Source organism: Mandrillus leucophaeus, unplaced genomic scaffold, assembly GCF_000951045.1.
Source record: "Mandrillus leucophaeus isolate KB7577 unplaced genomic scaffold, Mleu.le_1.0 Scaffold11, whole genome shotgun sequence".
Lineage (NCBI taxonomy): Eukaryota > Metazoa > Chordata > Mammalia > Primates > Cercopithecidae > Mandrillus > Mandrillus leucophaeus.
This window is the reverse complement of record NW_012099209.1, coordinates 4,004,897-4,020,565: the sequence shown is the minus strand read 5'-3', so window position 1 is coordinate 4,020,565 and position 15,669 is coordinate 4,004,897. Positions and strand designations below refer to the sequence as shown.

Below are 15,669 nucleotides of genomic sequence, written 5' to 3'. Positions count from 1 at the left end.
GTGGTGGCACATGCCTGTAGTCCCAGCTACTCAGGAGGCTGAGGCAGGAGAATTGCTTGAACCTGGGAGGCGGAGGTTGCAGCGACCTGAGATCGCGCCACTGCACTCCAACCTGGGTGACAGAGCAAGATTCCATCTCAGAACCAAAAAAAAAAAAAAGATTTAGCTAGCTGGCTGGCTGGGGGTGGTGGCTCACGCCTGTAATTCCAACACATTGGGAGGCCAAGGTGGGTGGATCTCTTGAGCCCAGAGATTTGAGAACAGCCTGAGTAACAGTGAAACCCCATCTCTACAAAAAACAGAAAAATTACCCAGGCATGGTGGTGTGTGCCTGTAATCTTGGCTACTTGGGAGGCTGAGGCAGAAGGATGGCTTACAGCCTGGGTTACAGAGCAAGACCCTGTCTCAAACAAACTAACAAGGCGAATGTGTAACACAAAATTAGTAAAGATGACTACTGATTCTAAACACTGGAACAAGGACCAGGACTCCAACCACAGCCGTGCGAACCTGGGCTCACTCCTGAGTGAGTCCCACCAACATGGCAGTTCATTCTCACATGACACTGGCCGGTCCATGGCAGGATGGGCATGGTCACCCCCTAGAGCAAGTTGGGGGCTCAGGCCTGTTTGAGAGGGAGGGGCAGGAGGGCCTCTTCCGACCTCAGCCATATGGCTGGGAGAAAGACTCTGCCCCTCACCTGGAGGCCCTGGAAGAAGGCTCTCTTGGCCAGAAGAGTCAACATGAAGGGAGATCAGACTTGCTAGAGGCACTCACTGGAAGGCCCCCTTCCAGTGTTGGCCATGATTTCTGTCTGTGACATCAACAGCGGCCTACTTTGGGCCGTGGGGCTTGGAGAGTGCATGTATGCTTTTTCCCCTGGGCTGTGGACTGGAGGGCCTCACTCCAGCCTACTCCGAAGGAAAGGGCAACCTCTTGCAGAACCTGGACCAGGGCTATTTGGGAGCCCAAGGAGCCTATTCTTGACAGCAGCAGTGCCGGCAGGGCACCCAGTGAGACACAGCAGGGACACTGACCTGGAGCGATGGCTTGCCAGCAGGAATGTTCTGGGTGCCTCGAACAAGCGGGGGAGGGGTGGTCACGGCACTCCCGACAGAACCTGTGGGCTGCAAGAGAGCAGGACACCAGGAGGTGAGGGGCCACCTGGCCCTCTCCCCACATGGAGGCGCCAAGATTTAATGCTGCCACCGAGGACTGACTGTCTTCCTCCCCTATGGCATCAGGCTCTCAGAGGTTCTGCTTGAAGGCTGAAAGTGACCCTGTCTGCGGTAGGAGGTGACAATTTCTACATGGGCCTAGAAGAGATTTTCCAGCAGCCCCACCCACTACTCTCGGCATCACTTCTTGGCCACTCCCTGACACCCATGCAGTGTCCTGTCACCCACTTGTGCCCTCCAGGGGACAGAATGGCTGATGGCGGCAGTGCCGCTGAGGCAAAGGACCCATGGCCCAGGCAGGGAGATATCAATCTCAGTGAGAAAACAGTGACTCTGGGCACTTTTTAAAGCTGCATGTTCCACTAAAGAAGGGTCAGTGACAGACTTGGTGTCCCTCAATGAGTTTTTGACAAGTGACAAAGAAATAGAAAAAAGAAACAGGCAGGGCTCTTTCCAATCCACTTACTAATTGGGTAGGTGTGAGGTGTGCGGGGGGGCGGGGTTTCAAAAAACAAACCCCCAAGCCAGAGCAGGGAGAGTCCTGTCCTTCCTTCAGCTCCTGCTGCCCAGGACACACTTACTTTCTGCTTCACTGAGGCAATTACTAAAGTACTCGGAAGGTAGGAGTTTCCCAGAACAGAGCACTCAAAAAGCCCAACAAAATAAACTTAACCTCGCTGCCCATTAACCTGCATCTAGAAGCAGAGCAACAGTGAGCTTCAGGCTCCAGGGAAGAAGGAACAGAAGCAGGACCCTCCTGAGAGTTGGGGCTGAGATCCATAGCAGCTCAGCACATGTCCAGCTGGGAGGGGACTGAGATGCACACAGCAGGAGGGAGGACAGTAGAGACTGGGGCATCCCCTGCGCCCACAGTGCGGGCGGCCTTTCTGCACAGAGCCCTTCACCCAGAAACATGCTTCCAGTGGCACCAGACATCTGTGCTCCACTTCCCTGACACCTGTTGTCCAAGTGAGGTTTAGGGCGGGTGCGGTGGCTCATGCCTGTAATCCCAGCACTTTGGGAGGCCCATGAGGGTGGACCACAAGGTCAAGAGATCAAGACCATCCTGGCCAACATGGTGAAACCCCGTCTCCACTAAAAATACAAAAATTAGCTGGCTGTGGTGGCACGTGCCTGTAGTCCCAGCTACTCAGGAGGCTAAGGCAGGCCAATCACCTGAACCCAGGAGACAGAGGTTGCAGTAAGCCAAGGATTTGTGTCACCGCACTCCAGCCTGGCGAAAGAGCAAGATTCTATCTCAAAAAAAAAAAAAAAGTGAGCTTTAGACCCTCAGATCCAGATTACTCTAGACTGAAATTCACTTTAACATCTTCTAAGCTAAATCCAAAATGCACACTGGCGTCCACAAACGGGGGAGCGGGACCTTGCCCTATACTCCCTCAAGGAAGCCCTTTCACCTTTCTGGCCCCTGACATTGATGATGGGATCAAGGCAAGGCCAGAGGCTCCTGCTGGCCCAGCGAGGAGGGGAGACAGGCACGCACCTTCTGGGCGGTGGCTTCCTTTTGTATCTGACTCTGCCGCAACTTTTTCAACAAAACGAGTTTTGCTTCTTCTAACCTCAACTCTTCTTTCAGCTGTTTGATCATCCTTTCTCGTTCTTCAGGACTGCTTTTCTGCAGGGGCGAGAGGAACAGGGTTGAGGGAGAGCGTCCTTGGTGGGAAGCAGAGGCCCTGCCGTCACTAGCTCCACCCAAGGGCGCCATGAGTGGGAAGGGCACAGTGGGGCTCTGGCGGCAGTGCCACCACATGGCTCACCATGAGGGCCTCGGTGCTAGTCTCCTTCAAGGCCACCGTGGTCAGCCCATTCACTCTCGGGCTCGAGGGCTGCTCGTTGTCAGACAGCACAATCACATCGGGTGAGGGAGGTCTCCTCTCGGATTTCATGTCACTGTGGGGTGGAGACAGTAGTAACCAGAGTGCCCTTGACAGCTGTGCCCACCCCTGTGGACACATGGCAGGGAGGTGAGACCTCCCTGGCTGCTGTCTGCCCTGCATCTTCCACATCCCCAGCCCCACCCCACGGCACCTGGGCTGCCTCCTTCTTCTCACCCACACGTCATAGGGCACCCAATCCCAGTGCCCAGGTGGGCACCTTGATGGTAGGGACTTCTTAGTGCCTGCCGCCATGTTGCCAGGGCTGAGGGTGTATATGCCCCTGAGAGTGACATGGTGACTCTGGAAAACATGCCGCTCCCTCTACCGTGTGCCTCGGATTGTGTAAACACTCGGCTCTGGATCCTGGGGTCCTGCTCAGTGTTAGCCACTGTGGGGGCTTGAGCATGCTGGGTCTGATGGCATGTGTGTGCCTCGTCCCCAGCGGCAGTCCGTGCCCATGGTGGAAACCCCTTGAAGAAGAGCCCAGCTCCCTGTGTGAACCACTTTCTTCTCTCTCCACCCAGGCAGGCCAACAGCCCTCACACCTGGCAACCAACCTGTCCCCAGAAGACCAAGAGGTGTATCCACAGGCTGCCAGCTTGCTCACAAGGTGGCACCAAGTGCTAGATGGCCCTTCTTGGGCCCCACGTGGCAGCAGCAACTATCTGTTTTGAAACTGACTAGGACACAAGTTCTCTCAAAGACCAGAGACTCTCTACCAGCCTGATCTACTCATGGACTGGTTTCTGGCTGGCTGCCTCCAGCTCCACGTGGATGCCAACATCATTCTGCCTGTTACCCTGCTGCCCACTCCATAAGTTCCAGCTCAAAATTGCATCATGAGACAGTTCATCATGATTCCAGCCCTCACACCTTTTTCTTTCTAATGAATTTGCCATGGTCTGGGGAACTCACTTCTACCTGTGAACTTGACCTGAGGCCTGTTCTTCCCCTTCTCACTGTCGGCCCACAGCATCTCACTACCAGCTGAGAAGCACCAGGGGACAATCGGGGAAGTACTTGCAGGCTTTCCTTTTTTGTTATTTTGTCAAAATACAGTCACAAACATCTAAGAGTGTGGCTGATGAGCTGCTGTTATTCATCAGAACCAGGAAACAGTAAATATTCATTCTGTGCTAACTGCAGGCCAGGCTCCAAGATAAGTTCGCATGGCACCCACGTCATTTGACCCAGGCAGAAACACATCAGTCTGATTTTCCCCTTCCTGTGAACGATCCTGTAGGATGTATATGTACAGCTGACACTACTGAAGGTGCAGGACTGAACACCTGCTGTGGTGTTGCTGACCCAACGCAAGTCCCAGAGACAGCACTCGTTCCCAACCAAGCAGCTCCATTTGCTGACGGCACAAGGCAAACTGTCCCTGAAGATCTGGATTCATTGTACTTTTTTTTTTTTTTTTGAGATGCAGTCTCGCTCTGTTGCCCAGGCTGGAGTGCCGTGGTGCAATCTTGGCTCACTACAACCTCCACCTCCCTGGTTCAGGCGATTCTCCTGCCTCAGTCACCTGAGTAGCTGGGATTACAGGCATGCATCATCATGCCCGGCTATTTTTTTTTTTGTTTGTTTGGTATTTTTGTAGAGACAGGGGTTCACCATGTTGGCCAGGGTGGTCTTGAACTCCTGACCTCAGGTGATCCGCCCACCTCAGCCTCATTGTACTTTGATCCAAGTGAATCAAGTCCGGTTTTTTGTCAGCAGGAAAACCAGCCAAGGACAGAATGCATCCTCTAGGTGGCACTGTGACCCAGGGAACAAACTTGGACAAAGTTAACTGGGAGCTGCAGCTCAAAGTTGTCCGGGCTCTCGCTCTGCCTGGGTCCAGTTCATAATTAGACCCCGGCAGGGTTGAGGAGCGTCGCTAGGATGAAGGACCTGGCTCTGCTCTAGCAGCCCTCGGGACCTCTGAGGTCCCCTCCAAGCCCAGGAGCTGCGTCCTCAGGGAATGGTGGACACAGAGCACCAGAGGCTAAGGCTTCACCAAGGCTACCCCGGACTCATCAGATGCCGGACTCAGGAACCGCTTTACTTGCTCTCCTCTTGTCCCTCCTAATTCCACCCACCAGAGCTATGTGGCGGCTGTACCTGAACGCTGGTCCTAGCCCTGATCAACTAGGTTCTCACCAGAGACCTGGGCATGGACAGAAAGGTACGATTTCGAAGTATACAATCCCCCAGGCAAGGGGTTATCAGCCCACATTCTGAAGCCCAGAACTGGGTAGCTTGTTTCTAAAGTAACCCAGGACACCTCACTCAGGTCTTAGCAAACCGCCAGCATGTCTCTCCTTGCTGCCGGCCCCATGCCGCCCAAGATCGACTTTCAAGGTGACCTCAGGGCTCTAATTCCAGGCTCCCTGGATGTGTACACACACTGAGCACCTCAGAGGCAGGTGGTCCCAAGGCTCCAGCACAGAGCTGCAGCAGCTGGCCTCTACCCAGGTGGGCTCCAAAGTGAACAGGGTAGTGGGGGCCCAAGGCAGCATCCCGTATAGAGTTACAGACACACTTCCTGGGCCAGCACGAGCTGAAATGAAATGACAGCCAAGCTCTAAGGGACTTAACACTTCTTATCATCTTATTGAGGGCGTGAGGTTCTTCCAGAGGTGAGACGTCTAATAAAATTCAAATCTGCCTGAGGGAAGAGGGCAGGCGAAGGGTCCAGACCACCTAGTAGCTGAATCTGCCTGAGTGGGCTGCTCTGACCACAGTGCTTCCTGGCCCCATCTTGGCTTGCGACTAATCAATAACTCATCCAAGAGATGATGTCACCACCCATCAATGATCACTCAGCATCCTAGCAGCCAGCAGGGAGTGAACTTCCTGTATGCTAATCAGGCCACCAAAAAGTCATGTGACAAAGGCATTTCCCTCCTTGGTCACATGACCCTTTAACTGTGCCTTCCAATGTGAAAACCATGGCAACGGCCAGTTCCAACCGGTTTGTGACACGCAGCCTTCATTTTGAGAAGGGAGGTAAGGGTTCAGGTGCTGTCAGAAAATGGAGGCGCCAGGCTCACCCCAGGGCTGTGGAGCTGCAGGCACTTCCTGTGTGGCGCCGGCCCACAGGGGACTGTTGCTGCACCACAGGCTCCAGTCACCTCTACACACACCGCACACGGGCCCCTCTTAAGTTTCTAAAATGAAAAACTTTGTTAAGCTCACTTTTTAAAGGAGAGGGGCTTTAGGAGTCTCAGGACTTTTTAAAATAGTTAATTCAGGAAAAAAGCATGTGGCTCAAAATGATCGTAGGCATTATTTCAGGGAAAAATTTAATTATGAAAACTGCCTGAAGTAAATAAAAGCAGTGGAAACCTAGCCCAGCATGCTGGGAGGGATGGCATCGTGGCCCAGGGACAGCGTCTGCCATTCACTCTACAGCGGCTGTCCCAGGCACCAAGTTTATTTGGAAGTGATGTGGTATTTCAGGACAAATCCCATAAGCCCGTCCTGCCCATCTTGAGAAGCCTTAATGTAAAACACACTGATCAAGAGATTTTATGTGACCTACAAAAATCCCTGGAAGCAGGCCAGGCTGTTATCAGCGTAAATGGTCTCACCCGCTCCCTGCCACACACCACCCATACTCCCCCACCCGCTGGCACCAGCCCTGACCTCACAAGCACAGAAATTCTGTTACCTGCCAGGAACTTCCATAGAACTTCCTGGAGGAGAGGCCGGGATTATAAACTTAAATCGAGACACAATCCCACTTCCACAGCACAAGGTTATGGCTTTCAGCTGCCCAGCAACCAGCAGCCAGTACGTGGTTAATATTTAGTGTTCCCTCAGCCAGTGCCGGGAAGGAGCCGTTCTTGGAGGCTGGGACCTTTGTGGTTCTCTGAATGGGCCTGCCTGGTATGCAGGGAAGGCACACTTCATCCCCCTCTCCCTCATTCATTCATTCATTCATTCATTCATTCATTCATTCATTCATTCATTCATTCCTCACTCACATCTGCTGAGAGCTCATTTAAAAAGTAGGTGCTGCAGCAGGCAGTGGGGAGGAACCCCTGGATAAAAGGAGGCTCTATCCTTAGGGTTCAGTCTACCAGGTAGGACAGACACAAAAGGGAAGGGGCAGGTGGGGGCGAGGCTGTAGGTGGGCTTGGGGCTGGCCCCGTGAATGTCTGACCACCGCTGTCACAGCCACAGCAGCAGGGCAGCTTCTCCGGAACTTGTATAAATGCAGCGTGTCCTCCTTGCCCCAGACCTGCTTGATCAAAGTCTGTATTTCAGCAAGATCCCCCAAGTCTTGCACACACTAGGGAAGTTGGGGATGATCATGACCTGTGGCCCAATGAGGCCTCAGGATAAGAAATCCTCCTCCAGGCTGGCTCGGGGAAGACAGACAGGGCCCAGCAATGCCTTCTCCAGCCACATAACCATTTCCCGCTAGAAGCTTTCCTCCTCACCTCTTTCAGGCCTAGCAGAGTGGACTGCTGGCTGTGTGTAAAGGTGGGATGAGGGCTTTGCTAGAGCCAACACCAGTCCTGCCAGCCCACTTGTCCCTTGTGCAAACACTCATCTTGGGCTCACCAGGCCCTACCCGACATGAACCAAGCTGTTAACATCCCCCGCCCTCCTGGGGCCTGGCCCACAGACATGGCCCAGCATGGCCGTGTTCTGTCTACAGAACATCCCTCTTCAACATGCCTCAGGAAGCCTGCCCGGCCCTGTCCCCCTGCCCCGAGGTGAAGGTCATAGCAGAACTTGGGGTTCTACTTGGGGGACTGCAGGTCTAAGCAGAAACTCCCCAGCTTCCCAAGAGGGGCTGGCTGGTGGGTTTCTGTTCCTTAGCCCCCCAACAGCCCAGTGACTGGCCCACCCACCCTCAGCCCAGCAAGCCTGTCTAAGTGCCTTTGGTTCCCTGCACCGCACCCCACCCCACCCCTGTGAAGATGAGCCCTCCCTCCCCCCGCCTTGCAGGGTGACATGTCAGCACCTGTCTGACAAGCAGGTTCCTGCACCCTGAGCTGGGGGCCATCATGACCTCCTTCAGGTGGGTGTGGCACCGGCACAGCACCCAGGGACCTATGGCCTCATTCTGTGGCACAGCCTCAGCTCCCAACGAGGGACAGGGTGCCCCCAGGGTGACCAGATGAACAAAGGGCAAGGGGGTATCCAGCCCTGGGGTGATACCACAGCCCCAGAGAAGGGGGCAAGCCCCCATGTCCTCAGAGCCAGGAATCTCCTCCTAAGTCCATGATGGCTGGGGATGGGGGAAGAGGCTGGCTGAGCCCATCGTGTGAGGGTGCTGAGCCCTGAACCCGCACACTCCCTGTGGAGTAGCTCCTTTAACAAGCTGCGGCCTGGAGCTCACTGGCCACCCCTGCCCAGCCTTGGACTTCAAACAGCAGCAGGCAAGTCAGGCTGTGGAGAGAGCCCTCACCCAGTGAGTCAGAAGACACCTGGGTCTCACTTGGTTCTGCCTCTTGCAAGTGACACTTCCCTCTCCATGGCTTCTGCATGGCAGGGCAGAGGAATCCCTGTCCCACAGACTCTCAGGGCTGCCTGGTGAGGTGAGACCTCAGTGCTGAGGAGGCTCGGGCACCTTAGACAGCCGGCTAGGTGCAGGGGGATCAGGCAGCTCTGCTGATCTGAAAATGCTCTGAGAGCTCAGGCCTCGGGAACAGTGACCTTCCTGAGAGCACTCATAGCCACCCTGCATGCCCCTAGGATGGAGAGAGACGTCTGTCCCAACAGCCTGGGTCCCCTGCATCAGGTCCATCCCCACCTCGGAGAAAGAAATGGAGTTGTTTGCCGGGAGCTGCCCCCAGGGCTGTCATTTGGTGAGGTGGAAGCATCCCGCTGTCAGATCACATGCTGCCTCTTCAGAGCCAGCCGCCCACATGCAGCAGCCCCAAAAACCCAGATGGCAGCAGCACCATGGACTCCCGAAGCCCGACGGATGCTCTGACAGGATGCAACCTTGAAGGGGCTAGGAGCGCGCAGGAGTGATTTTCTTTCGGATTGTAGGGCCTTAGAGGAAAGTACTTCTTGGGGTCCCCAACACTGGGAAGATAAGGGCAGCAAATAGGCCGCCTTGCCTCGGCCTTGCAGCTCCCAGATGGGAGCGACAGCAACGAGTAAACTTGAAACATGTGCCTGACCTGACCGCTTTCTGAGGAGAGAGTGGGAGCCCGGTACAGAGCAGACAATCTCAGTAAACAGGTCCTGAAATGTGACACCTGAACATTCACAAACTCCCCAAGGGCAGACTGGGTCTGCTGGGGGCCTGGCAAGGCTGGGGAGCGCCCACCTCCTCCTCTTGCCTTGGTGGAGGTTCCAGGGTAGGGGCTGTGAGTTCAGGAGGAGCCATGCCGCGGACTGATGGACCCCCTTGGACGGTGGGCAGCTGCCTCCCTCGTGCACACAGATGTTGTGCTGCTGGAGGAAAGGGAAACCCACTCACAAGGATTTCTGAATTGTGTGTCTTCATGTGTCTTTGTAAAGTAACAGATCCTGGAAGCCAAACTCCTATTCTTTGAATACAAGTGCTTTTGTGGATATGAAAAAGGAGCCCTAATACTTATGGCTGACAAACCCTGGACACCAGACCAGACTCTGCAAGACCCCCCGACCCATCTCCGTAGTCCTGAGGAGGCTGTAGGCTCTGGCTGCATCTATTCATAGGCCCCGTAGTACTGGACCTGGGCTGGTTTTATGGCTCAATTCCCAAACTACAGAATGCAGAGGAAGTGACGTGGCAGCCTTTTGAGGTGAAGTCACAGAAGCCTTGCAGCTTCTGCCTAAGCCCTCGGAATGCTTGCTCTAGGAGAGCTGAGGTCTGACTGCCCCAAACCACCATGGGGTCAGAGGCCCACGCTAGCCTCCGCTACACGGGGGAGATGGAGACAGGCACAGAGACTGGTCCAGCCAGTCCCAGCTGTTTTGGCCATCACATGTGAGCGATGAAACCACTGGGGACACCCAGCCCAGCTGACATGCAACTGCAAAGACCAGAGAGCCCCACCAGCAGTGCCCAGCTGGGCGGGACCAGCCAACCAGCAGAACCGACAGACTGAAAAACGTCAATATCTCACTGCTTTAAACCACTAAGCTAATGGAGCCTATGGCCCAGCCTGGCCCCTGGGGAGCTAACCCATATCACTGTAACTCCACTTCCTCCCTCAGATGCTACCCTGGGACAAAGCAGGGAAAGAGAAGGGGGAAAGAAAGGGTTTACCCCAGTAACTACCCGCGGAGCCTTAAAGCTCCCCCCGACAAGAGGGACCAGCAGCAGCCTACACAGAGGTCCCCCGGACAGCTGCAGACTCAAGATGAGAACAGCTCTAGGAAGGTCAGGTGGGAGACCAGAGTTGCCCAACAATGGAAGGGGGTGAAGAGGGTCCCATGGAAAAGGAGGAGAAAGTCTGCAGGCCGGGAGGCACCTCAGCTTCAGGCAGCACCTGGAGTGAAGTGAGTCAAGCCAGAAAGCAATTCCTCATGCTTCATTCAGTCTCTCTACCTGCCTTCAAGAAACACTCCCAGAAAAATCCTATGACAGAGAAAAAGGACACTGTTATCATCAGTTCCCCAAGTTAGTCCTACCACTGAGCAACTTTTTTTTTTTAGAGACAGGGTCTCACTCTGTCAGGCCGGAGTGCAGTGGTGCAATCATAGTTCACTGTTGCCTGGAACTCCTGGACTCGAGTGATCCTCCCACCTCAGCCTCCCAAGCTGCCAGGACCATAGGCACGCACCACCACGCCTGGCTAACTTTTTTCAGTTTTCAATTTTTGGTATTGAAACAGGGTCTCTCACTCTGTTGCCTAGGCTGGAGCACGGTGGTATGATCGTGGCTCGCTGCGTTTTTAAAGTTTTTGTACAGGTGGAATCTCGCTATGTTGCCCAGGCTAGTCCCGGCAATATCTTGTGTGGCAGGCCCCTGTGTAGTGGGTGTGCTGACATACAATTCTGGTAGCATTCACTGCAACCTGGGGGTGGGCGCTGCTCACTGGGACCCCACACAGTTCTCCTTCCTTTCACAAGGGGTGGTGTTCACTCACTCAATTGATAGAAAGAGAGCTCTGTTGTCCAGACACAGGCAGTGCCCCAAAACTGAAGAACTAGGCCAGGCGCGGTGGCTCACGCCTGTAATCCCAGCACTTTGGGAAGCCAAGACAGGCGGATCACGAGGTCAGGAGATCGAGACCATCCTGGCTAACACGGTGAAACCCTGTCTCTACTAAAAATACAAAAAAAAAAAAAAAATAGCTGGGCATGGTGGCGGGCACCTGCAGTCCCAGCTGCTCGGGAGGCTGAGGCAGGAGAATGGCATGAACCTGGGAGGCGGAGCTTGCAGTGAGTTGCACTCCATGCTGGGCGACCTAGCTCCTCCGTCTCAAACAAACAAACAAACAAAAACAAACAAACAAAAATAACTGAAGAACTCCTGGGGGTTGTCTGGTGTCCTCCCGAGCCACCCCACCCCCACCCGCTTCTTGCCAGCCGCAGCACCTCTGCGGATCCCTCAACTCCTTTCTTAGCATCCATCACACTCCTCCCGCCCCGTAACTTGAGCTACTCTTGGCTGGGATGTTAGAGAAAAGCCCGGGGCCTGCTTTGTGGGGCCCAGGAAGACAGAACACATTCTGCTTCTCTGCCACAGAGGCCGTGGAGGTGAGCGGCTAAGATGGGATTTTTGAAACCCAGCCATCATTCTTCCTGGAGACTTTAGGTCCAACGACCGCTCTGGGACTCCATTATGGTGAGCCCTGCCACAGCGCTGGCTAAAGAGCTCAGGAAAAAGAGAGAGAGTGTCTGTGTGGCTGGCCAAGACCTGTGAGCCCATCCCTGCCCACTCTCCTTTCCTCAGTACAGAAGGGAGCAGTCCCAGGTCCCCAGCCAGAGCAGAGGAGCCCCATGCAGTGCCCGCCCCCAGCATCAGCACAGCCAGGAGGCGGCCAGCCCACGCTGCCAGAACGCCTTCTAGGAATGCAACAGCCCCTAAAGTCAAAGGGCCCAGCCAGGGAGGCCCAGAGGACCTCAGTGCGACAGGGGCCAGTCTTGGGGGTGTGCAGAATGGCTTGGCTGAGGGTGGTAGAGACAAGCCCAGGAGACCCTAATACCATGCTCATGTGGGCCAGCAGCCTCCACCTGCCCACGAAGGCCACTGCAGCCTGACCTTGCCAGCAGCTGACACCACCAGGGAGGCCACATCAAATTCAGCATGCTCTGCTTAGAAATACAGGAAGACATATGCACTGGAAATGATTACAATCGAATAACTGAAAGGCTAACTTTTCAGGTTTGGAAAACCAAGCAAACATCTGCTAGGCCTTTATGATGGCCACTCCTAGGCCAACCACCTAGGAAAATTCACCCTTCCACATAATCCTCTCCACAGCTCCATCATCACCCCCAGTTCCCAGTCCAGGGGACAATCTCAAGGGAGGGCCACATGACTTCCTAAGGTCACACAGCAGGACCTGCAGACAACCTGGGCTCCTACGGCACCTGAGCTCCTGTGTGGACCCCTCACTGTGCCAGGATCCTGGGGGAACCCAAAAGAGGAGATGTGGGGTTGGAGAGTATGGGCCCCATGTAACTGGCAGCTCTTAATTCAGGTCATCAAATATCTTTATTTTGAGACAAGAGTCTCCCTCTATTGCCCAGGCTGGAGTGCAGTGACGTGATCTTGGCTCACTGCAAACTCTGCCTCCCGGGTTCAAGTGATTCTCCTGCCTCAGCCTCCCAAGTAAACACCTGGCTAATTTTTGTATTTTTAGTAGAGACAGGGTTTCACCATGTTGGCCAGGCTGGTCTCAAACTACTGGGCTCAAGGGATCTGCCCACCTCGGCCTCCCAAAGTGCTCAGATACAGGCATGAGCCACCGTGCTCGGTCATATTTTATTTTTTTTGAGACAGGGTCTCACTCTATAACCCAGGCTGGAGTGCAGTGGTACAATCACGGCTCACTATAGCCTTGACCTCCTGGGCTCAAGTGATCCTCCCACCTCAGCCTCCTGAGTTGCTGGGACTATATGCATGAGTCCCCACACCAAGCGAATTAATCTGTTTGTTTATTGGTAGACATGGGAACCACTATATATTGCCCAGGCTTGGTCTTGAACTTTTGGGATCAGGTGATCCTTCCACTTCAGCCTCCCAAAGTGCTGTAACTACAGGTGTGAGCCACTGAGCCCCACTATGTCATTTTTGGAATAGTGAACTTTTATTTATGGCTGAAGGATCCTGGACAGCCAGTAGCATCCACAAGCTAAGTCCCTGAGGTGCGAAGGAGGGGGCAGTGTGAGGACACAGATGTGGCCCTCAGACTCTATCAAGAAATGATAACTTACCCAAATTACAAGACGAGTCAGGGGATGGTCAGAAACAAAACATGGCCAGGTGCGATGGTTCATGCCTACAATCCCAGTGCTTTGGGAGGCTGAGTGAGAGGATGACCTGAGCCTTGGAGTTCAAGAGTAGCCTGGGCAACACAGTGAGACCCCGTCTCTAAAAAATAAAAAAGCTGGGCATGATGGCAAGCACCTGTAGTCCCAGCTACTCAAGAGACTGAGGCAGGAGGATCACTTGAGCCCAGGAGCCGGAGGCTACAGTGAGTTATGATTGTACCACTGCGTTCCAGACTGGGAGACAGAGCAAGACCCTGTCTTTTAAAAAAGAAAACAAACAAAACTCAGTGGTGGTGGACACTCGCACTGTAAGTGGGCCAACGCCTGCTGGAAGGGGTGGGATGGGGTTGTGGTGCTCAGGAATCCAGGCTCCCCAGGGCCTGGTGTGGGGAGAGTAAAGGACAAAGAGGAGGGGAAACCCTGGCCACTGACCACAGCACCCCTCCTGACACTGGTCCCTGCACCCATGCCAGGCCCACCTTCCTCCAGGGAGGAAACATGGTGAGAACTCCTCAAGCAGGGTGCAGGAAGGACTCCCTACAGCAAATGAACTGAAAGGCATCTCCTGGGAGAGATGCCAGCTTCCTCACCAACACACAGGGAGAGAGAAGTCACCTATGTGCATGAAAGCCACAAAGATGAAACACACACTGCTTCTGAAACGACCACAAACTTTCTCAATGAATGGAAAGTGCTGGCTGTGTCTGGAAACCTCCTGCCCCTCTTTCAAACATCTGCATCACAAGTGGCTAGATCACCATCACTTGCACCTGTCTTCCTAGCCAGCTAGGTACACCCACACCCCAATCAGACCTGCTCCAGTTGCTCTGCGCAGAGTGGCCGCGGGTGACCCACGAGGACCACTGAGGGGCTGGGTACACTTCTGCAGGTACTGGGGGGACTGGCCCATTCACCAAACCTCAGTGAGGCCAAGTTTCTTCATCTGCAGAAGGGGACACCACTCACCTCAGGGGGCAGTCATGAAATGCGATTAAACCTCACCTCTGACCAGCGCCTCTGTGGTATCCCATGACAAAGTACAACAGGATGAAGCCCTGCTGCTGCATACTGCAGTGGAATGGCGCCATGAAGAGAAGCACACACGTGAGCGTTCACGCAAAGCCTGGTGCTTCATGAAAAACACCCGAGGGTATCTGGTACCAGTGATAAAGTACGAGCTTCCAATAATCAAAATTCTGAACTTTGGAGAACTTGTATTTGCTACCTGCTGTGAGCTCAGTAACTTCCCTACGGATAGGTGGTGACATTGACAAATCTGATTTTGTGACACTAAATGATGATACGTGTATCTGAAATGTTTCTACAACTCAGTAAACTACTATTTTCCAACGTTCAATGGTATTACAAACTCATAGGTGAGTAAAATGTCGTTCAGGGAAAGAAAAGATAATACTGTCAGGCAGAAGAATCCCAAATAATTTATGCAGACAGTTCACCTTTGAAGAGGTGAGCATGAGTCCCCATCCCTCAAGAGTGGGCTTTGTGGCCAGGCATGGTGGCTCACATCTGGAATCCCAGCACTTTGGAAGCTGAGGCGGGTGGATCACGGGAGGCCAGGAGTTTGAGACCAGAGTCTGGCCAACTTGGTGAACAACCCTGTCTCTAAAGTTCCTGTAGTCCCAGCTACTCACAAGGCTGAGGCAGGAGAATCACTAGAACCCGGGAGGCAGAGGTTGCAGTGAGCCGAGATCATGCCATTGCACTCCAGCCTAGGTGACACACTGAGACTCCATCTCAAAAAAAAAGAGTGGGCCATACATAGTAACTTCCTTCCAAAGAGGACAGTATGGAAAGGGTGGAGAGGGGGGAGGGCGGGGAGAGTAACTTTACAGTAGGAAAACCTGACAAATGGCACCTCACCCAGATGACTGTTCAGTCAAGCCCAGCGGTACCTTTGATACAATGTGACGAGAAGAGCACTTCACCCTCTGTGGTCTTCCTCCCCCAAATCAATCACCTGCCTGTGAGAAAAGCATCTGACAAATCCCAATGCAGGGACGTTCTACAGAACACTTGACCTCTGCTCCTCAAAACTGACAAGGTCACCCAAAACAAAGAAAGTCCGAGAAACTGTCATAGTCCAGGAATCTAAGGAGACGCAAGGACTAAATATAACCTAAGGGAAAAAGGACAACTGGAAAAAACTGAGGAAATCAGAATAAAGTATGAACTTGGTGGACCCTGGCTCA

The 15,669-nt window shown here is 53.8% G+C and overlaps 1 protein-coding gene across 1 annotated transcript in view; it reads right to left on the bottom strand.

Annotated features, from left to right (window-relative positions):
• Positions 1-15,669, bottom strand: part of GATAD2A (GATA zinc finger domain containing 2A) — a 53,585-nt gene that overhangs the window by 13,323 nt on the left and 24,593 nt on the right. Inside the window, exons 3-5 of the mRNA XM_011991306.1 lie at positions 2,957-3,089; positions 2,683-2,814; positions 1,038-1,127 (exon numbers count right to left, since the gene is read on the bottom strand). Coding sequence (XP_011846696.1) covers positions 1,038-1,127; positions 2,683-2,814; positions 2,957-3,089 — 355 coding nt within the window. The remainder of the gene's footprint in view (positions 1-1,037; positions 1,128-2,682; positions 2,815-2,956; positions 3,090-15,669) is intronic.